Source organism: Ambystoma mexicanum, chromosome 4p (assembly GCF_040938575.1).
Source record: "Ambystoma mexicanum isolate Mex_15411 chromosome 4p, UKY_AmexF1_1, whole genome shotgun sequence".
Taxonomy (NCBI): Eukaryota; Metazoa; Chordata; class Amphibia; order Caudata; family Ambystomatidae; genus Ambystoma; species Ambystoma mexicanum.
The window spans coordinates 1221136018-1221156625 of record NC_090927.1 but is presented as its reverse complement, the minus strand read 5'-3'; the positions used below and the strand labels follow the sequence as shown (position 1 = coordinate 1221156625).

Below are 20608 nucleotides of genomic sequence, written 5' to 3'. Positions count from 1 at the left end.
CCTCCATTACAGAAATGGACAAGCCAGTTGAAAATCAGTCATGGACCTGCCACCAGTGTGTGGTATGCAAGTTTGCCCACAGCATTGTCAACTCAAGAAGGGGTTTTGTGACTAAATAGAGGAAAGCAGGCGAAGGTAGGCACTCTTTATAAGGTCACGAACATTTGAGATGACTTGAAGTACCCGTTTTTGTTTTTTACATAATGTAGGGTTTTTTATTCCTTACATAACATGTCGACACAATGCCATACCCTTTAATACCTGGCCTCTTGCTTAACCTAAAATAAGAAACCTTCTAGTTGTGCATATATTTAATTAATGTAGAATTGGTTTGAATTAAAGCAGCCTAGTATGTATATGCGAATAAATTGCGGAAAAATTTAAAATGCGGGCTGTAGAACGTTTTGTGCTTCAAAATAAGCAATAGTATGCAGATAGATTATTCCTTGCGAGTGTCAGACTCCAGCATTGCACAACATAAAGAAACTAAAGAAAAAAGTAAAGAAACAATAAAAAAAAAGTTACTTCTCAGTTTAAGGTTGTGAAGTGTCACAGAAGGCGATTATAAAAAGGAAAATATGTGGAAAGTATGTTATGGTTGTAATAAGTGAAGAGTTATGCATAATGGCATCACAGCCCAACTATAAGGAATAGGTTACTTAAAATCTAACACCTGATCTCCAGCACTGATATCTTTCATAGATTCACATGCTGTTTGAATAGGCCACATCGTCAGGTTAGGAACACTCGGCAACATTAAAGCAGTTTCTTTTCAAATGAAAAACTGCAATGATATTAGTGTTCTTCAGTGCTGTTTTTGACCATTTTACGATCAGCTAATATGCAGTACCTCCCATAGCTCCTCCAATGGAGGCAAACTTCCGATTTGCATAACGCACGTGTCAGTGCCAAAAACGAATTAAGCTGAGTCATATGAGAGGTAAGAGGGAGGTTACATGTGAATCTATGAAAGATGCCAATGCTGGAAAACAGGAGTTAGAGGTAAGTAATATGCCCCTCTCCAGCACTGTATCTTTCCTAGATACAAATGCTGTTTGAATAGATTACACAGCAGTATAGACATACACAACCATGCATACAACGCCAAACCGCTATGAGGAAAGCCGCATCTTCAGGAACATTCTCACCTTATGTGATCAGATTTCAAAGCCTGTGCAATTCTGGACTACTCTGTCAAGTCCCTGTTGAAACAGTAGAACCTGGTGAAGGTGTGAACAGGACTCCAAGTCACTACCCTGCAGATGTCCACAAAGGGAACACTAGAGAGGAAGGCAGTGTTAGACAAGACAGCCCTAGTGAAATGTGCCTTAGGCTGACCAGGCAGCAGCTGTTAGCCAGCTCAGGACAAAAGGAAATGCAGACAGGAAATGCAGGCAGAAAGCAATCTTACAATTGAGGACTTGGGCAGCCATGGGCCCAAACACCACCAACAGCTGCGAGGACCTTCATAAAGGCTTGTTACAGGCAACATAGTATTTCATTGTTCGCATGGCATCCAGAGAGCAGAGTCAGTGCTCTACATGCCAAAAGAGAACCGATGAACACTGTTAATGTCAAAGGTTCATTGAGGAGAAACTATGAGGGCTCTTTTGGCATGAAAGTAGGTGCTGTCCTTAACATGACCTTGATTTGTGGAAGACCAGATAAGGCGGCTTGACGGAGTGTGCCTGGATTTCGCCAACCCTTCTGACTGAAGTGATGGCGACCAAGAAAGCAATCTTCCATGACAGTAACTTGAGGTCGGCATTATGTAGAGCCTCAAAAGGATGTCGCATTAATTTAGAGAGCACAGTGAGGAGTACCCAAACTGCAGCCGGTGTTCGCACTGTTGGAAAAACACAGAATAAACTGTGAGGAAATTCTTGAATGAGTTTATGTGACCACAACGAAGATGTAGCAGGAGTAGGAGAAAGTGGGGGCGAGGGACAGTCAATTAACTTTGAAAGAGGCGTGGGCCAGGCCACTGTGTGTCAAGGAGAGTAGATAAGGTAGAATGTCTTGCAATTGGAAGTGGAAGGCATCCACTGCATTATTAGCACACTATAATGAAAAAAATGTCCACTTGCTGTTAGAGCAGGAGATGGTAGCAGGTGCTCAGCCTTCGCCAAGCTGTAGGGTGGGCGGTTATGGAGTGAGGCATACAGAAACTGGTTTATCTGTGGAAGTGTGAAGGTGTACCCCAGGCTACCTGGCTGGAGGAACATGCTTGCGAATCCAAGGCATTCTGAATTGTGCTTCAGAGGACAGGATAGGTGACCTGGTGCCACCCTGTTTCCAGATATAAACAAACCACTTTCCTTTGTAGATGGAGGCTAAAAGATTTCAGAGCCCAGACTTTTCCCACAACTCCAGGACGTTGATATTCAAGGACTTTTCCTCTTCTGACCAGAGGCCCCTGGCGTGACGATCGTTTGTATGGGCTCCCCAACCTTGCATGGATGCATCCATTGTAAACGTGACCTAGTAGATGGGTGTCATGAACGGAGCCCCTTGTGTGAGGTTGGACCCTTCCGACCAGCAACGAGCATCATGGAACAAACGTGAAAGGAGCAATTTTTCGTCCCAATTGCCAGTGACTTGATGCCAGTGGGCATCCAGGAACTCCTGGATAGGCTTCATGTGAAGCCGGCAGTGCAAAATGAGCAGGATGGATACAAGAGGAAATAATTTCTAGGAGTGATTTCACAAGTCGACTGGGTCCTGGACTGTTGACATTTTTTGACAAATGTCAAGCCATAAGCGATAGTGCCTTGGATGTTGACGGTGAAGCAGACAGTTATTGACTATCTGCCACTGTCGTTGACTTCATTGGAAAAGCTGGCTGTTAGTGTGATGAGGATTCAAGGCTGCATCATCTGAAGTAGAAAGAGCATGGGTGACATTTCCTTTTCTCACCTATTTCCCACAGGAAGCCTCCTTGTGGGATCTCGACGGCTGAAGATGGAGCATGCTCACGGGGGCTGCTATGGCCAAGTGAAGCATGGCTTCTCACTGATGCAGAGTCTTGAGGCCAGAGTGCCATCATACAGCCAGGCCACAAGCCTCCTGGGAGGCTTAAGGTCATATTCAATAAAAGTGGCATATGGAGCAGGAGTGAACATGGTGGTATGGATACAGACAAAACAAATACTCCTCATGCTGATCTTCAATCTAATTATTTTTGAGGTAGCAGGTGCAATCTGCCTCAAAAAGACTTTTCTTGGTCTTTGAATCAGCCATGGTGGTGCAAGAAGAACTACTCTACAGGACTCAATTCTGAAGGGAACACAAGGATCTGTGCCGAGTACGGGAGCACCAAATGGGTGTAGGACTTCCAAACTCCCAGACGAGAAAAGTACTTATCTTCGATTTACAGTAATATGAAAAGCAGTGTTGAAGGTAATGAAATGTGCAGAAAGGTTGTCTGACAAAAGTAGAGGACGTGAAGAGGGCTCCCAAAACTTTAATGTGCTGTACGAATCTGAAGATGGCCTCCAGTGGAGGAGCTATGGGACTACCTATTGGGTAAATGACCCAAAACAAATCAGAGAACACTAAAGTGATGCATTTCTCAAATGAAAATGCTTTAATGTTCCAGATAATTCCCAGCCTGATGTTGGGGAATATTCAAACATCATGCGAATCTATGACAGATCCAATGCTGGAGACATTCTCATTACAGATCAGTAGTGATGTACTAAACTACCAGGGAAGGTGTCAGACCTTTAGCTGACTTTTTATTGAGGCTTCCCCGGCATTAGCGCCATGCTGTCAAAGAGTGATTAACAGCGTTTCAATTGCCATTTAGTGTTTGAGGATCCTGCTGGCTGCCTGTCCCGTGATGATCTGGATCCATTCATGACCTTGCTCTATTTATCTGACTTGTATACTATTTAAACACCAACAGTGCTTTCACTGTTTCTTCCAGCTTTAAAGCAAGGGGGGCACCATAAACGTCATGTTGAAATGGGCCCCCACCAGCCCGGACCTCTTCAGCCAGCATGACAACTCGCTTGTAATAAGATTACACTGCAGGCTGCCATGCATTGCAAACTAATACATTATAGTTCCAAAGGTTCCCATTGTGTAGTCAAAGCCACCCTTACTGTGAAAAGCAAACTTCAAAATTCCAAAAAACAGTGTCCGGGACTCAGGTGGTGTCTTTCCAATTTGTTCCACTCAACCCACCTCTAAAAAAGCCTTAGGTACTAAGCTCAAGAACCTTCAGAGAAACACGTGCTCAAGCATCACCCTTTAACAACGTACATGCCATTGCTATCATATAGCATTACTCCACAGTATGTCTCACTACTATAGCCGGATGAAATGCAATTCACGCATGACTGCCCAAGAGAGTACAATGGTGTTCAAATTATGCCCACATGTTTTCCCTTCATTTTGTAAAGCATGGAATCTGTTCACTACAACAGGGGAGCATATTCATTCAAATCGGTTCTGGCCACAAGAGAGTGAAATCCTGAAGTGACCCCACGTAGTGTCGATATGGTGCGATACCAATGGCTTCAGCATTCTGCCATCTGTCTTGCGTGCCATTACTTAACGGCTAAAAGAAAATCCCCTTTAGCAATGTGCCCTTTTCATTCTGCCAAGACACGATGCTACATCAGTAAATGTTAAGTGGCCTCATGTCAACATCCAACGCAAATCGGTATCCTGACCTTTCAAACATTGGTCAAGTGTAAAAACACGAGCAAGCTCATGAATTACAGTTAACACGTTCAAGTCCAGGCGGAAATTAGGGGACATCCGTAGAGGTTTACAATGATAGATGTTTAAACATCAAAACTACAGCTGGTGTCAAGCACTTGTTTCCTGAAAAAATATTCAATTTGTTGAGCATTAGCTTGAAATTATTTGGCACTGTTGATTCTGGTGCCAAACTTCAGTATTCACAGATTTCTTTTAAAACCAATACCCGAAAAGCATTGGTGCGTTACGTTAAAATGCTATTCGAAAAGAAAGTGGTAACTGCCATCGTTCAGTAAGACTTTAGGAGCTTAACAGGAAAAGCACTTAACATTTCCAAAATAGGCACTTTAATATACAGCAAAACAAAAGCTAATCATGCAGCAACACAGTAGGCCACGCAAATCAAGCATCACATTCTGCCACTGTTTAAATTCGAGTTCAGGATCTGAATACATTTTTTCCTGAGTGCACAATTCAACAATTTAATTAACCGAATATTTGATTTCAAAGTACTTACCTAGTTTAACATGTCCATTGTCCGTTAAAAGAATATTAGCACCCTTCGTGGGATTTAAAAACAGAAGAAAAAAATTAAGTTCTGCTTTTTGGAAAACAACCAGTACAGAATTTCCTGCAATACTATACGCACTTTAATCAATTGTTTTGGCTTGATAAAGCATGACTAGCAACAATGAATTACCTGCTCACAACAGGTCGAACCCCTACTCTGTTGCTGGTTCCACACTAAGGAGAGAATTCATAAACATTCTGGAGGATTTTCCTACTGAATCTTAGTTAGGTCCCTTTTTCGCTTACTATGTTTTGTTTTACTGTATGCCATGATCCCAATCTTATATGACAATACCTCCAAATGCACAAAATGCAAAAGCTATATCACACTTCAACATGCAACTAATACAAAGCAGCAAAACTACTAGTTGGCAGCTTTAATTATATTGTTAATTTGACCTTTTTTCAGGTATGCCTTCATAACCGAAAGAATATTTTATTTGTAATTTGTTTTTTGTCCTTCATATGGGTGCACATTGTTTTATATTTCAGCAGAAATTCAGTTTGTGCGTAACCTATTGGTTAATTGTGGCTTGAAATTTGCTTTCAGCAGGAGTAGAACAGTGTCAGACCCTGCAGCCGTGTTTCCTCGAGTCTAAGGGAAAGGTACTACTGCATCTTCAGCTTGTTGCACCATCAGAGAGGGCCGTTGGGAGGATTCGATTTCCACATCGTATTTGCAGACACGGCTTGACTGCCTTTGTAGCACAGTGATTGATTGCAGTGTGGTGCTCCAAGTTCATGGATCCTTTTCCCTAACGAACTGTGATTGAGCACCCTCTTGCGATTCAATCAGTGTTGACAATGGAACCAAAATAATGTGGGATTCCACAAGGGACAGGGGCAGAAAGGGGGCTGGGCAAGGGGTAGAATCATGATAGGCACGCGATAGGTTAAAGTGTAAAAGATACAGGGTTACATTGAAATGACACTCCGGTTTATAGTCTTAGCGAGAAGCACAAAAACCAAACTGACAATGTAATTCATTACAGTAAATGTATGAGAAAAAGAGTACGATTATAGCTTTACTTTCCCCAGTCTCAATGGAAACCTACAATTACCAGCATACAAAGTAATGTGAGCCTGAACAAACCTAATCTGAGTTTTAAACTGCACTATCCAGGCGAAAACACGCAAAGAAAATTCATGATCCGATCACTTGCTTACATTAATAATGTCAAACAGCATGGAGCTTTGTTTGCATCCCACCCATTTCTAATTGCAGAACAGTCACACCTTAAGGACAATACCCTATACCAATCACACATCCTACATTAATTGGACTTTAATGTTCTTAAATGATAATCAAAAAACAACTAGCAGAGGTCTTGTTAACTTGAAAGTTTGTTTTCAAACAAGCCTCCCAAACTGTGCCTCCTTAAAAAGTTTGAGATTTGAGCTAGGTCTAAAATCACTGAACTGCATGGCAGACTGGAAGCTCATCTCACTGTCTCGAGAAATAATAACAAGCAAAGACTCGACACTATATGGAGACCTCAGACATGAAACACTGCTAAAGAAATCAACTACCCTCACCCTGTTAGAGGTGAAAACATTGGAAAGACTGAAGACTTTAGATATAAACGAAGAGACTTTAGTCCTTAACCCACTCAAAGTAAAAAGAAGATTAGAACAACGGGATTGGATTGAAACAGTAGAGAGAGTAAGAAAAGAACCAATTCAAAATCTATTTCTGAAGGGAGAAAAGAAACTTAGGTGTCTCTCTTGCTATCTACTAAAATCCCCAAACAGGAAACTGCGCTCAGACTTTCTTAGAATGAGACTGAATCTTGTCCAGTGTGGGGCTGTTTTGGAAAAGCGCAACCAAAGGGATGTAGCAAAAAAACTATGCTCAATCTGTGTCAATCCTGCCAAACAAACATTAAGACATGTTCTAATGGAATGTGAAGGTACATGGCTTCAACGACTAAGACTTTTCAGAGACTTTGTATGGAGAGAGGAAGATATAATCTCAGATTTCCTTTGTGACGGAATTACCTCCGGAAACAATGCAGCTTTGACCTTTGCAGCCATTCAGGTGATAATAGAAAGTGGACTGACTATTTAACATGATAAAGCAAAGGACAAACGTACTTAAAACATGGATTTAACAAAAAAACAGAAAAATTACAGGGTTGGTGGAAAACTATGAAATGTAATGTAACTTTTATGTGCTTTTTTTTGCTAAATATTTTGTATTGCCTTTGTAAAGGCTTAAGCCAAAACAAATAAAAAAAAAAAAAAAAAAAAAGAAAGTTTGTTTTCGAGCGCTGTAAACTGCCGATCTCTCCCAGTACATTGTGTGGGCGCTAATGTATATAGGCTTTTCATTTCCAAGGATTTGTAATTCAGGAGAACGTTTGCTGTTTACAACTGCGGGATCCAGACCAATTCGAGCACTGGATAATGTTTGTTAAGGAACACGTTTTAAGGCAAGTGCTAACTTAGTGACTTTCTTAGGGAATTATTTGTAATTTATTAACAGTACACACCAGACCATAGCTCACATTTTTCTCCCTGGGAATACCCCTCTTGGCAAGCATTTCCGGCAGTCCACGATTGCGCACAGAACTGGAAATGAGGAGCATCATTCAAAGATGGCTGTTGTCCATACGCCAAGCAGAGGGGAAATAAAACAGCCACAGCCTCCGTTTGGCAAAAGTGAATGCAGGTTTTGATGTGCTAACCACATAACACAGCCCATTTTTCTGGCATGCTATGTACTCCAAAGCTTTCCAAATCTGTGGGCATGTTACAATACTATTTAAACAAATAAACACCATGAACTGTAAAACATAAATGCACTTACAATTAAGGGATTAGCACATAGCTAGATCACTGTTGGTAGTAAAGCTATGCATAAACAGAGGTCTACAAATATTGAATTTGGCAGCTAAATGGGGCCACGACCGCTTTAAAAAAAATAGTTCCACACGCTATTTGGGCTGGAACGAGGTGAGAGACAGTGTTGGGTAAAGTAATGTGCATGTATACGTACCGTTTACCAATATAGTGATCAGGGGGCTGATGCTTGTGTAAGTGAATATTACATATTGAGCCCACACCTGGAAGAAACATTCAAATGTGTAGTGGGCACGGCTGCAGGTCCTATCCTCTAGTTGGGAAGTTGAGCCCGGAAGCCGGCTGTTTGTGAGAAGCTCCGTAGTTCGTCCCCGGAACCCCTGGGGCCCTAGGATCACTGAGCGGAGAGAGCCTTTCTCTGGCTGGAAAAGAGGCCAGCGCTTTACTGTTGGTGGACCATTTGAGTGCAGTCGGGACCCCAGTGTTTGGGTATGCGAGCTCACCTGTGGTCCTTTGCTGCTGCCCATAGTCAGTATCAGGCTTTGGAGCTATATTGGATCTGCAGTGAGATGGAGTGGAGTGAATTAACTGTGAATCCCGGCTCTCTTTATTGGATTGTTTAATTATTATAATTATTAATTTGTATATGGTAATAAAACCTTTACAAATTTTAAACATTAGATTCAATTAAAATACATATGCAAAACATTAGCAATTAACATACAACATATCACAAAATACATACAAATATGAACTATTGATAATACAATCTGTAGATATCAGTACAAATACCAAACATATCACATCCACATCGATATATCGTCGGCACTATGATTCACTAAAATTCTTCCAAATACACTCATCCAAAAATTAATAAAATTCATTAGACAATCCTATTAGCCTCATTAATCTTAACACAATAAATAATAAAACTGCAAAACTGAATATTACAGTTCACATGTTAAAACCTCAAAGAAAAACCGGGACCCAGGCTGATTGTATGTTCCCCCTAACCCCAACCAAACTAAAGAGCCAAACTGTCCCGTATTTACCCTAAGGCAATACACTCGGCAACAGTTTCTGGATCATTTTTCACAATCGATACAGGGCGAAGTGTAACTTTTGATGTTCTGTATTTAGACAGTATGTCCAGTAAGGATCCGTTTGTATATACTCAGGATTATGTACAAGCACCCAAGGATCTCTACCAATTGCAGATGCTAATCCAAGGCATTCTGTCAACAGATGCCTGCCAGATTATAAAATACTATCACTTTTGCACACCCGACATGTACGCTCGTTACGAGGTATATTATAGCAAGGTCTTACCTTCAACAGTGTAGGAAGCTGGTAAGTCCTTAGCCTAAAAAGAAACCTTCTCAGAGCTGGGCTCGGGCAGCACTTCATATAGCTTTGTTGCTTGAAGATATATATGAGTAACACTCGACACTTCAACATGAGATCTTAAACTGTACAAGTGATCATAGCTGTTGGCGCAGTCCCACAAGCTAAGCTTCTTTTTGAAGATCCGTTTTAAGGCTTTAAAGCTAGTGTCACGTCTAAAATCTGGACACCAAACTATTTTTCCTAGACATTTTTCAATCCAGCCATCAAAATCCTTACTAACAGCTTTCCGATTGTTATCAGAGGTGTTTGCCAATAGAGAAAGCAGTTCACAATGCGGGGAGGTATTTTTTTAAGATAAAGAGCTCCCTGTCTTGCAATAGCCTGTCCCTTAAGTGATTACAGGGATAGCTCTGGTCGATTATATTCTATAGGCATAGACAGACAGACCAAGAACAGTCTTTCAAAAATAGCTCTCAACTCTTACCACTGCATATCACACATTGCCAGTGCTTCCAGCCCATAGAGTATTTTAGGACAAAAGCATTGCTTGTATAATACAAGAATACCTTGAATACCAGCAGCCTGCAATGCAAATGTACATATTACATTTGCCAATTGATTCACCTTCAGTCTTTTCGTTTCCTTAATATTAGGATAGGTTCTAGATGAACTCATCTCAAGGCCCAGGTAAGGATATTTATCGACCCTAGCTATTACTCCTATACTTGTAGTTAAATCAGGCCATTTAATAGATTTTGCTCCCACTACCATCAGTTTGGTTTTATCCATATTAATAGTTAGGTCATTGGCAGTCGTATATTCAATGAGCTTTTAAACATACCCTTAATTCCACTAAAAGTGAAGTTGAACAAGACAAGATCATCCGCATATAATGTGCATGGTAAGAGTTGAGCACCTATTTTAGGGCAACAGCCCAAACTTGTGAGAATATTAGCGGGATGTCCGCCGTAAAGATACAATAAAGTAGCGGTGCCAAAGTGCACCCCTGCTTGACCCCCATGCTGGTCACAACAGGTGCCGAAAGTGCCCCCTTGTCATCCAACCTAACACGTACCGATGTCTTGTGTTGAAGGCCTTTAAGACCGTTAAGCAGCCACCCTGGGCATCCCCAACACTCCATCTTGGCCCAGAGTTTTTGCCTGCTCACCCGGTCAAAGGCTGCCTGCAAATTCACAAATATGTAATAAAGGGTCTTTCCGTCCATGGCCGTAGCTTCCCTATACAATGAGTCCATCATAATAAGGTTATGGGCCGTGCTACATCCAGGTCTAAAACCTGTTTGTGCAAAATTCAAAATCTTAAAAGTCATCAACCCATTTTTGTAGGGTTGCAAGAATAAATGACCCAAATATTTTTCCTGTTGAATCCAACAGGTATAAGAGCCTGTAGTTCTCTTAATTAATATAAACGTTGCACTCAGTTTGCAGTAGCAGATGCAAAATCTGCAAACATGAGACTATATTACACTTCAATCATTGGCAGCTTTGAATTAGTGACTGTAGTAGAGACAAAAAAGACAAATTTAACATGATCTCCACAGCACCATTAGAAAGCACGTGTCTCCTTGAGCCCGCCACTGCTCCTTCCCAGGATGCAGAAATAAATGCTGTAGCCCGGGCTGCAGAATCTGCTTTTGAACTAACTCCTGCTGATATACCCAGCAATTTAGACAACGGCACTACCCATTGCTCCCCTTTTATGGATAATAATAGCTCCTTACTTTATTTACGTCTAAATCTTAGGAGAACCTCTTTAGGGCCCACATTTTCAGGTTTTAATAACATCATAGGTTCGAACTTATCAGCAGGCCTAATCTTGAAGAGCTGGTCTCCAGCTCTGAGTCATTTAGTGATGATTATGACACCGACTACGCCGCTTTGATACCATCAAGGAATATTTCCTATGCAGGGGCAACTTCCTCATCCTCTTTAATCAATACCATTCTTTCCAAAATTGATGACCTATTCACTCTTTGCTCTAGTATTGCTGCGGAGCAACATGAATTGAAATGTATTGTTGCGAAAGCAGCTAATGTTATTCTTGACTGTAATCAGAGTACCCATATGCAACAGTCCGTGGCTACAGTGGGGACGAAGGATGACTCTTCTGCAAAATCCGATGCAATTTGTGATCGTTTGCGAATGAAGGGCAGCATGAACACTGTAGATCAAACGGATTCTTTAAACATCATTGCCGATACAGAGGAAGACGCCATAAAAGTTTGATTTCACAAGCTTTCTGTGATTAATATAGTCCCTTAAACATGTGTGAAAAAAGGCGTTGGAAACCCCAGTCAGCTCGAAAATTATTTCAGCATGATAAGCGAGTGGTGTTTTCAAAGACGGTAAACACTGGGCCTATTTCGAGCTATGCTGCCCGCAAAGCGTCTTCACCTACCTCCCAAACGATAATCAAAAGGGATCAGGGTGAAGGGACAACCAGACAAGTTGCGCTGCAGGGGCTGCATGACAAGTGGATTATCCCCAGCAGCACAGCTACCTTGAATACAGCATCAAATTGGATTGAGACTGCTACCAATCATAAGGAATTGAATGATAATTTACCATCTGAAGCTAGATTGGCTTTGCAACCGACCTCTATAGTAACGTGTGATGCGGCACATGGAGTGACTGGCCCTTCTCTTTCGACCTCTGGGGTGCCTACAAATCACTGAGGGCCTGTAATCGCCATTGAGCGCCCAATGCTATACCTTCATTGCCAAAAGCGGACAGCCCATTTCTAAATCGTACCTTTCTTTTAGCTGTGGATAAGCATTCCTTGGCTCTCATCCATCAATAGTGATGATTTATTATATGTTGAGCTTCCCAAGTGGGATAGTACTTCTAATTGGGTCTTAATCGAATTTGCCTCCGCGGCAGTAGTGTCCTTGTGTACCTGTGCTGGAACACTTAAGAATGGAATATAAACTTACGATTTGCTGTGAGCAAACCATTAGGTACCTGATCATCTCGATTCCCATTTGCTTATCTTTAGGAAAAAGGTTATTATCCCTGATGAGCAACAATTTCCAGGGAGGCCCATGTCGCGGCCAGCAACTGCTCATCGCCATGACAATCGTATGGGTGGCAGAGAAACACATTTCTGGGTTCCCGATTCTCAAGATCCAGACAATTACTGACAAAATAAACAATATTTTTTTATATTGCATTTTATTGTTTTTAGAAAAACACATAGTAAATATTCACTTTACATTACATAACAATCAAATCCACATGTTAAGTGCTCACAGTTCGTTGTTACCGCTGCATGTCCCATTGTTCGATAGATCGTGTCAAAGCACGTTTAAATTTGCATTTGCCCATTTCTGCAAGATCTTATTCGCCTTCCCAGGGCAGCCTATAGCCGTATATATACACGCTACTGCATTGCCATACATATATTAACATCCGCTATCCATTGTACAAAAAGCAGGGTATCTCCCGACCCCCACAACTCGGCTATGTTGCGCTTAATCAGCAGTGTGGTCGTGGAGAGAAATAGCTTCTCGAAGCGTGTAGTGGCCCCCTCCTACCCAATGCCCAATAGTAACGTTTTAGGGTCCATTGGTACTACCTGTCCTAGGACTTCAGTTAGCATTGATGCCAGTATCTTTGGATCCGTGGGCAGTCCCACAGGATATGAAAGAACGTACCCTCCTCATGCTGACAGCAAAGGCAATTGGGGCTGGTGGCACGATTCCACCGGTACAGTGCAAGTCGGGGATAATAAACCCTATGTAGGATTTTGAGCTGCATCAAGCTGAGCCTAGAAGAGATTGGGGTCTCTTGCGGGTACATATGTGCCTCCACCCAGTCCTCTGGCTGTATTGGGCCAACATCTATTTCCCATCTCAGTTTAAGATTAGTGAGTTCAGGGTTTGCGAAGGAGGTAATGACGTTATACATTGTCGAGGTGACCTTAGAAGATATACAACTTTCGACTGGATGTTCCTCCCAAGTATTCCTCATCTTGTGATATTCGTAACCTGCCAGCTTCGCTGCTTTGGAAAAAAAATGTCGGCAGAGGGTGCTGTGCACAAGACCGTGGTGTCGATGTCCCTCGACGGGCCCCGTACCGTGTCGTCGTCATCATCAATACAAATAGCTCGTGTTGCGCCAGTTAGCTTCAGTTCTGTTTTTTCGAGGAACACCCAGGCGTGCATCATGACTGATAGACTCTTCGTGAGAAGAAAGTGTAAGAAACGTAAACTCTACTGCAGAGTAGGATGGGAGGGGCGATGAGGAATACGTGGGAAGAACATCCAGTCGAAAAAACGTTCAGTTGGTAAGCAACTTGTTCTTCGAATGGACTGTGTACTCCCACGTATTCCTCATCTTGTGATAGACTCCCATAGCAGTGGTAATTTTGGAGGTGGGAGTACTAGTTATTGTTCTCCTGGACGGAATGAAGTTCCGCCTTGGCAAATAAAGCCTCATTGGAGGAAAAGACATCTAAGCAATAATGCTTGATTAAGGTATGCATTGCCCATGTCTCAGCTGAACAAATATCTGCTGCAGAAACTCCCCTCTTCAAAGCCGCAGAAGTAACCATCCCCCTAGTGGAATGAGCTCGTAGCCCATTCGGTGGGTCTTTTCCCACCAATCTGTAGCACTCAATTATAGCCAGAATGATCCAGCGGGATATAGTTTGTTTTGTCACCGCTAATCCCAATTTATGCCCTGTATAACCTACAAAAAGTTGGTCATTTTGACGTAATTTTGACATTCTTGAAAAGTAAAAACAGAGCCCTTTGGGGTCCAGTCTGTGCTGTCTCTCCTCTTCTTTGTCCAAACGACTAGGGCATAGAATGTTGGTAATATGATTTTTTGTGACAAATGGACGTCAGAAACTACTTTTGGTAAGAAAGATGCTTTAACTTTAAGAACTACTTTGTCCTTGTAAAAAGTAGTATATGGGGTTTTACATGAGAGCCTGTAGTTCACTAACCCTGCGGGCTGATGTTAAGGCTACCAGAAGGATAGTCTTCAATATTAAAAGACTCAAGGGACAGGAGTGCCGAGGCTCAAAAAGGTATACAAGTTAGAAATGTAAGTACTAGATTTAAAGGAATGGTTCGGTCAAAAAATGTTATTGCCCCTACGGGTCGGCCATGTGTTTTTAAGCCGAAGTCGCTCAATTTTAGAAAAATTTCCTATGGACCTTACCCGAGTTTTCGTCCATTAAAAGCACGCAAAAACAGGCACCAGGGAGCTGCCATTTTGTGATAATCCTATCATTTCCCCCATCGCCCTGGCTGACCTTTTGCGGCACTAAATCATATCCCCCGCCCCTGAGCCTGTCATCAGCAGACAGGTACCGCCCATTTCACAACGCCAAAGCAGGTCTCGTGTCAATATTCACTGCGCTTCAGCTAATGACGTATCGCCATGGAAATGGCAGGACGCCTCTTTCCTCAATAAGTATAAGCAGACCATTTCACAACACACAGCAGCAGATTTTCGATTCCATTCCTCTCTCTGTGTTACTTTGAGTATTCTGTGACTCGTTTCTGTGCCCTGGTCAGCTACCTTCGTTGCTTGTAGCCCGTGTGGACAGATACCAGTACCACCGCTATCAATTATTTTAGTTTGTGCAACACACAATGGATACAATAATGCCCTACATGTACGAGCCCGAGTATACCGAGGAGGAACTACTGGAAAGGGAAACACGCAAAAACAATGGGGCTTCGGACAGCAGTCGGCAGGACGAATCAACGGATGAAGACACTGGACCTAGTCACATGGACAGTGTTTCCATCTGGTGCACATGCAATCGGTGCGAGCTAATGCCGACCAAGAAGGAGAACGGCTGCTGCTGTGAAAACTCGGGATGCGTGGCCTACATTTCGGAAGGCGATCCACGACCGCAATGCATCACCGAGCTGCCAGACTTCAGGGCAGCCTGCCTCTCACGGTCCGTGTTGAGGATAATGATGGTGTTTAGATGGCATTTGTCTGAGCAGAATGCCATAAGTTACAAGAATTGTCATTGACAACAAACGTTTATTAAAATTATCTTGGTCATTTAAAAACAGTTTGTTTCATTCCTTTTCATAGGTGGTACAGGCTGGTGGCCTATCGTTCCTTTACATGGTGGCTTCACGGGAGGCTTGGACACCGCGTTCGAAGAGTGATACCCGCCTGTGCCGTTCGCGCCATAAGAGAAACATTCCCGAGTGACAGCGGTCAGTACAGGGGATTTTCTCTCGCTGTGCTGCAACCTGAACTGTACAATGTGTAAACTTTTGTATTTTTGTGTCATCAAAATAAGCTACAAAATAAAACACCACATATATTTTAACAACGGTTGTTTCGATTTTTTAAATCAATCAAGTGTGTCTCCATTCAAGGATGGACGTCAGACAGCTGTGCTCGGAATGGGTGAAGTTCAGGTCGCTATGAAGCGGGATGGTCACTATCTAAGCTAACCAAATATATTATCAATAATGCATGCACTAAATAACACTTGTTCAAAGTCTTTCAGTCGGTTATGTCTCTATAAAAGTCACACATATATCAATACTATCAATGAACATTGGATTATACAGGCCTTAGGTCAAGGGTCTTGACCACTATAATACAGTGTTTGAAGTGTGGGTCCGTGCTCACAAGAATCTCCGATATGTGGCATTTGTTATTGATAGGCAACGATATACTGCAGTAGGGGTCTAATGTTAGTTGGGGATCTGCTAGGTGGCCATCATGGCGTGGTCAGTGGTCTGGCACATGAAGAGAATACCTTGCAGGGACACAGGGTCAGAATGGCAGTTACTTTCCACTGGCGAGGGTGCGTGGACAGACACGTTTGTGGAGATGAACGAGCCATGTGCATGGTTCAAGCGGGTTCACATGCAGGACCGTGATCTCAGAGTGATGTGTTACATTTATTAGCTGTTGCAAATACCTCTGGAGTTTTCCAGTCAGAGTGGGAACGAGGCTGCGGGCCATGTGCTCTGCGCGCTGTTCTATCGCAGTGAGGCCTGGTCACCAAAATGGAGTGGAAAGGGGGTTCAAAAATGGATGCCCTGTGTCCTTTAACATCACATAAGGGCAAGGGACGGGAGGAAACGGCCAAGGTGCCGAACAGCATGTACACTTCAAAAGGTATCCCACGCCCAGGGGCCATCGCTCACATGGCCTCCTCAGACCCTGTGTCTCCAAGCAGGCCTCCCCTGAGGCAGGCCGCCCCCCTGCAATCCACATAAGTGTGTCTCCATTCTACAGTCTTCCCGTGCCTTATCTGCACGCCCAGCCCATCCATCCATCCCACCCCCTCTATCAAAGGCGGTTCACACCCGGGGATGAGCGCTGGCATGGGGGGCTGTGACGGGCGCAAACGGCCAAGGTGCCGAACAGCATGTACACTTCAAAAGGTATCCCACGCCCAGGGGCCATCGCTCACATGGCCTCCTCAGACCCCGTGTCTCCAGGCAGGCCTCCCCTGAGGCAGGCCGCCCCCCTGCAATAAACATAATACCACGACACACACACGTCATTCATTCACAAACACACCCCTGTTTCTAATACTTTATAAACCACTTGATATGTCTCATGAGAACATCTTTGTACTTTGCAAGTCAACTCCTGAACCTTCTACCTGAGAAGCACTGAGATCTATGCTTATCTGCTCGTCGCCGTGCGATCTGTGACCGCTTCGAGCAAACTCGTCAGTGTGCTACCTGTGGCCATCTACCTGTTCTCCTGCAACATACCGCTCGGCCTGCTGAATCCAACTGTTTGTTGGTCAAGGTAAGGCCATGTATCCTAGTCATATTTTGGTCATTTTTACATTTCAATCTATTTGCTATTACAGTACCCAATAGAGCTATGGTCATTGGTCTCATTGCTATTGACTTGAGTTTCAATTGTTATGCTATCAATAGATCTATTTATTTTCATCTGTGTCAATTGTCATCGAATTGCATCCATCGGGGGGGTCCAGTCTATAATGTAAGCAAGGTTCCTTTTTCGTGCAAGTCAAAACAGAAATTTCTGTAACTTATGCAAATAGTAAGCCACACATGATGAACTGGTATAGTTCCGGCAACCAAAACAAACCTTGCATTGAGCATGGTATGGTTCATTTACTATGACATTTTTATTCATCAAGGTTTTATAATAATCTTGATATTTACTTTTCAGAATTTTCAACAAGGCCTGCCTGTTCGATTATCGGTTGCCCTTCGAAGACCCATGCTAAATCTGAAGGCACTACAATGCATGTATTCCCGAAAACTGTTGATCGAATTAGAGAATGGGTCTGACTTTGCGGATATCTACTGGATGAGCTGGAAAGTAGAGTCCAACAAGTCTTTGAGGACAAGAGGGGTGATCGATACCGCATCTGCAGCTGGCACTTTCCCTCGAACATGTACACCACATCTTGGGTAACAAAGAAGAACGAACGGCGATCAACACGAAAATTGCTCGCAAACGCTATTCCCACTCTATTCATCCACAATCCGCCACTGGTGAGTCAAGTGTCCGTTTTTAGCTTTAGCACTTGCAGTAGTGTGTAGGTAGCCGAATGGATTCATTGATATTTTAGGTGTTGTTTCCAATTTGTAATACTTTCGACATTGATATGAGTGTATAGGTTTTTGAATAATGACATTTATCAATATATTATTTTTAGATTTCATAACCCACAAACGAAATCTATATATGGGCACAGGGAACTGTGCTATATTGCGCATTACTCAAGTATTCTGTCTCCTTACATAGCAATTTTAAATATTGGCATTTCATTATCAAACAATTTACCTTTACAACTTCTTGACTATCCCTTGAATCTGAAGCAAGAACATTCTACTTCCGTCACGTGCTCGCAGTTATCAACAACTTCTAGCGCGTATCAGTTAATCATACTTGGCTATTCCGCTACAGACTTGTTTTATGCATGTCAAGTAATAGTTTGTATGTATTGTGTGATTATTTTACCATATGTTTGGTTAGTGCTTTCCAATTGATATACACCTTAGTTGTTGTCCCCTGGTGTTTGTTTTCAGTTATAATTAGTGTTATCCATACTAATGCAAGTACTGTCTTTCAGCCCGAGGATTGGATACTGACAGCTCAACTGACCGTGATCATCAGGACTGGAACACTTGTCGTTTGATTGTTCTACACGATGTTTCATTTGTTGTTAGCCGTTGATATGTAGCTGTGCGGTCGACCCTAAGCATGTGTTGTGTTTTCAATATTGTAATCCTTACTAATGCAAATACTATGTTTCAGGCTGTTGTTGAATCATCAACCCATGCATTTGATGCAGAGCCTGACATTCAAGTAATTCTGGTCGAAGCGGGACCATGCGGATACGAATCGGCGCAACAGCTTTCGGAAGTGCGCACCACATTGACAACAGCCCTAGATATTCTTCAGCAGCATGAGGTATGGATACTGACCGCTCCATCGAGCGTGATCATATAACATGATTCCATTTGCTATACTTTCTTCCCTATTAACGCAAGTACTGTGTTTCAGGGAGATGATGGAGCTTCCACTACAATCACAAGATCACATTTAGATGATGCAGATGTAAAGAAATCAGAGAAATAAGTCGATTAAATCTGATCATTTTTAAATATTCCTTGATTCTTTTAGATAATGCAACATTTGCGGTTATCTCTTTATATGTACCTGTGCCGTCGACCCCAAGTGTGTGTTATGTTTACGATATTGAAAACCATACCAACGCAAGTACTGTGTTTCAGGGAGTTGCTGATGCCTCCTCTTCAATACAATCATTTGTGGCAGTCCATGTAGAGCCAGAGGTATGTATACTGACATCTGCATCGAACTAGGTCATCAGAGCTTGAATACTTGTCGTTTGATTGTTCCACACAATGTAATCGTGTTTGGCTATTGAGATGTACATGTGTGTTCGTCCTCACGTGCATTTTACGCCAACAATATTTTGATACACAGTAATGAAAATACTATGTTTCAGGGAGTCGATGGAGCCTCATTCCGTGCGGTCTATGCTGATACAGAAAATATAGTCGTTGCAGCGCAAAAGAAAGGGGAGACATGCGGATACGTATCAGAGCAACAGCGTGCAGATGTTGGAAGGTCGAGTCAAAAAAGTTGTAAAGAAAAGAAACCAAAATAAGGTTAGTTACAAACAGTTCATAACTTTAGAAATTTGTTTGTTCTGGGGACTATTTTATGTTTTTTTCCAAGTCAATTGTACTATACTTTATCTTGTGTTTAAACTGAATATCCCTTTTCCAATCTGTCCTCTAGTTACCCGTGGGTCTACGAACTATACATACACAGACAGAAGCGAATGAGAGATGTTGCTTGCCAGACCATTTACACTATGGAGGAACTATTAATTCAGACGCGGCGTGTTGAGACTCGGGATGCTCATGTCCAATGGCCAGACCATGAAATGAATGTGTCCGGAGAATCCAGCAAAGTTTTATTGGACCATTGCTACAGTGCGACCGCACCGCTGCAAGAACATGATACTGGAAGTATTGAAGATAGCTCTGAAGAAGTCGCAGATCAATTCATACAATGTACACCCGCCAAAAAATTGCCACCAAAAAAGCTGTCGACATTGTTGTGTTCTCCCATCAATGTTGAAGTAACAGATGTGGAAATGACAGAAAATGAACCAGCAGCAGCATTCACCGACGCATCAGAACTTGATAGCAGCGATATTTCTTTCAAATGTGCTGATATGTCCTCAACGTCACAGGCCGAATCAACTTTGACGCAGGATGACAGTCTAATAAAAGAGGGCAAATACATAGTATTCAACAGTTGTTTGATGGATATTATAAGTATGCTGAAATGTGGGCATTCCGTCAGAGGGAAAGTATGTGGGAAGCCATTGATTCACGTGACTCGTCAAAAACAAGGCAGTAACGTCACAATACATGCCGCCTGTAGATTACATCATACGTTCTCATGGTCTGCACAACCGATGCTGGGGAAACTGCCAGCAGGCAATCTACTGTGTGCAGCTGCATCACTTTTTAGTGGCTCCAGTTTTAAAAAGTTGGAGTCTTTCTTTCAGTTTGTGGGACTCCATTTCATTTAAAAAATGCAGTACTACAAATACCAACATGATTATCTGTTTCCGCCCATTAGTGATGCTTGGAAAATTGAACAATTGTCTCTAGCAAGTACATTCGAAGGCAAAC

General features: G+C 42.5%; 1 protein-coding gene across 4 annotated transcripts in view; it reads right to left on the bottom strand.

The window, feature by feature from the left end:
• Nucleotides 1-20608, bottom strand: part of MAP4K3 (mitogen-activated protein kinase kinase kinase kinase 3) — a 2398077-nt gene that overhangs the window by 1710615 nt on the left and 666854 nt on the right. For all 4 annotated transcript variants that reach the window (XM_069606874.1, XM_069606875.1, XM_069606876.1 and 1 more), the window contains exon 7: nucleotides 5228-5270. In XM_069606874.1, the coding sequence (XP_069462975.1) occupies nucleotides 5228-5270 (43 nt within the window). The remainder of the gene's footprint in view (nucleotides 1-5227; nucleotides 5271-20608) is intronic.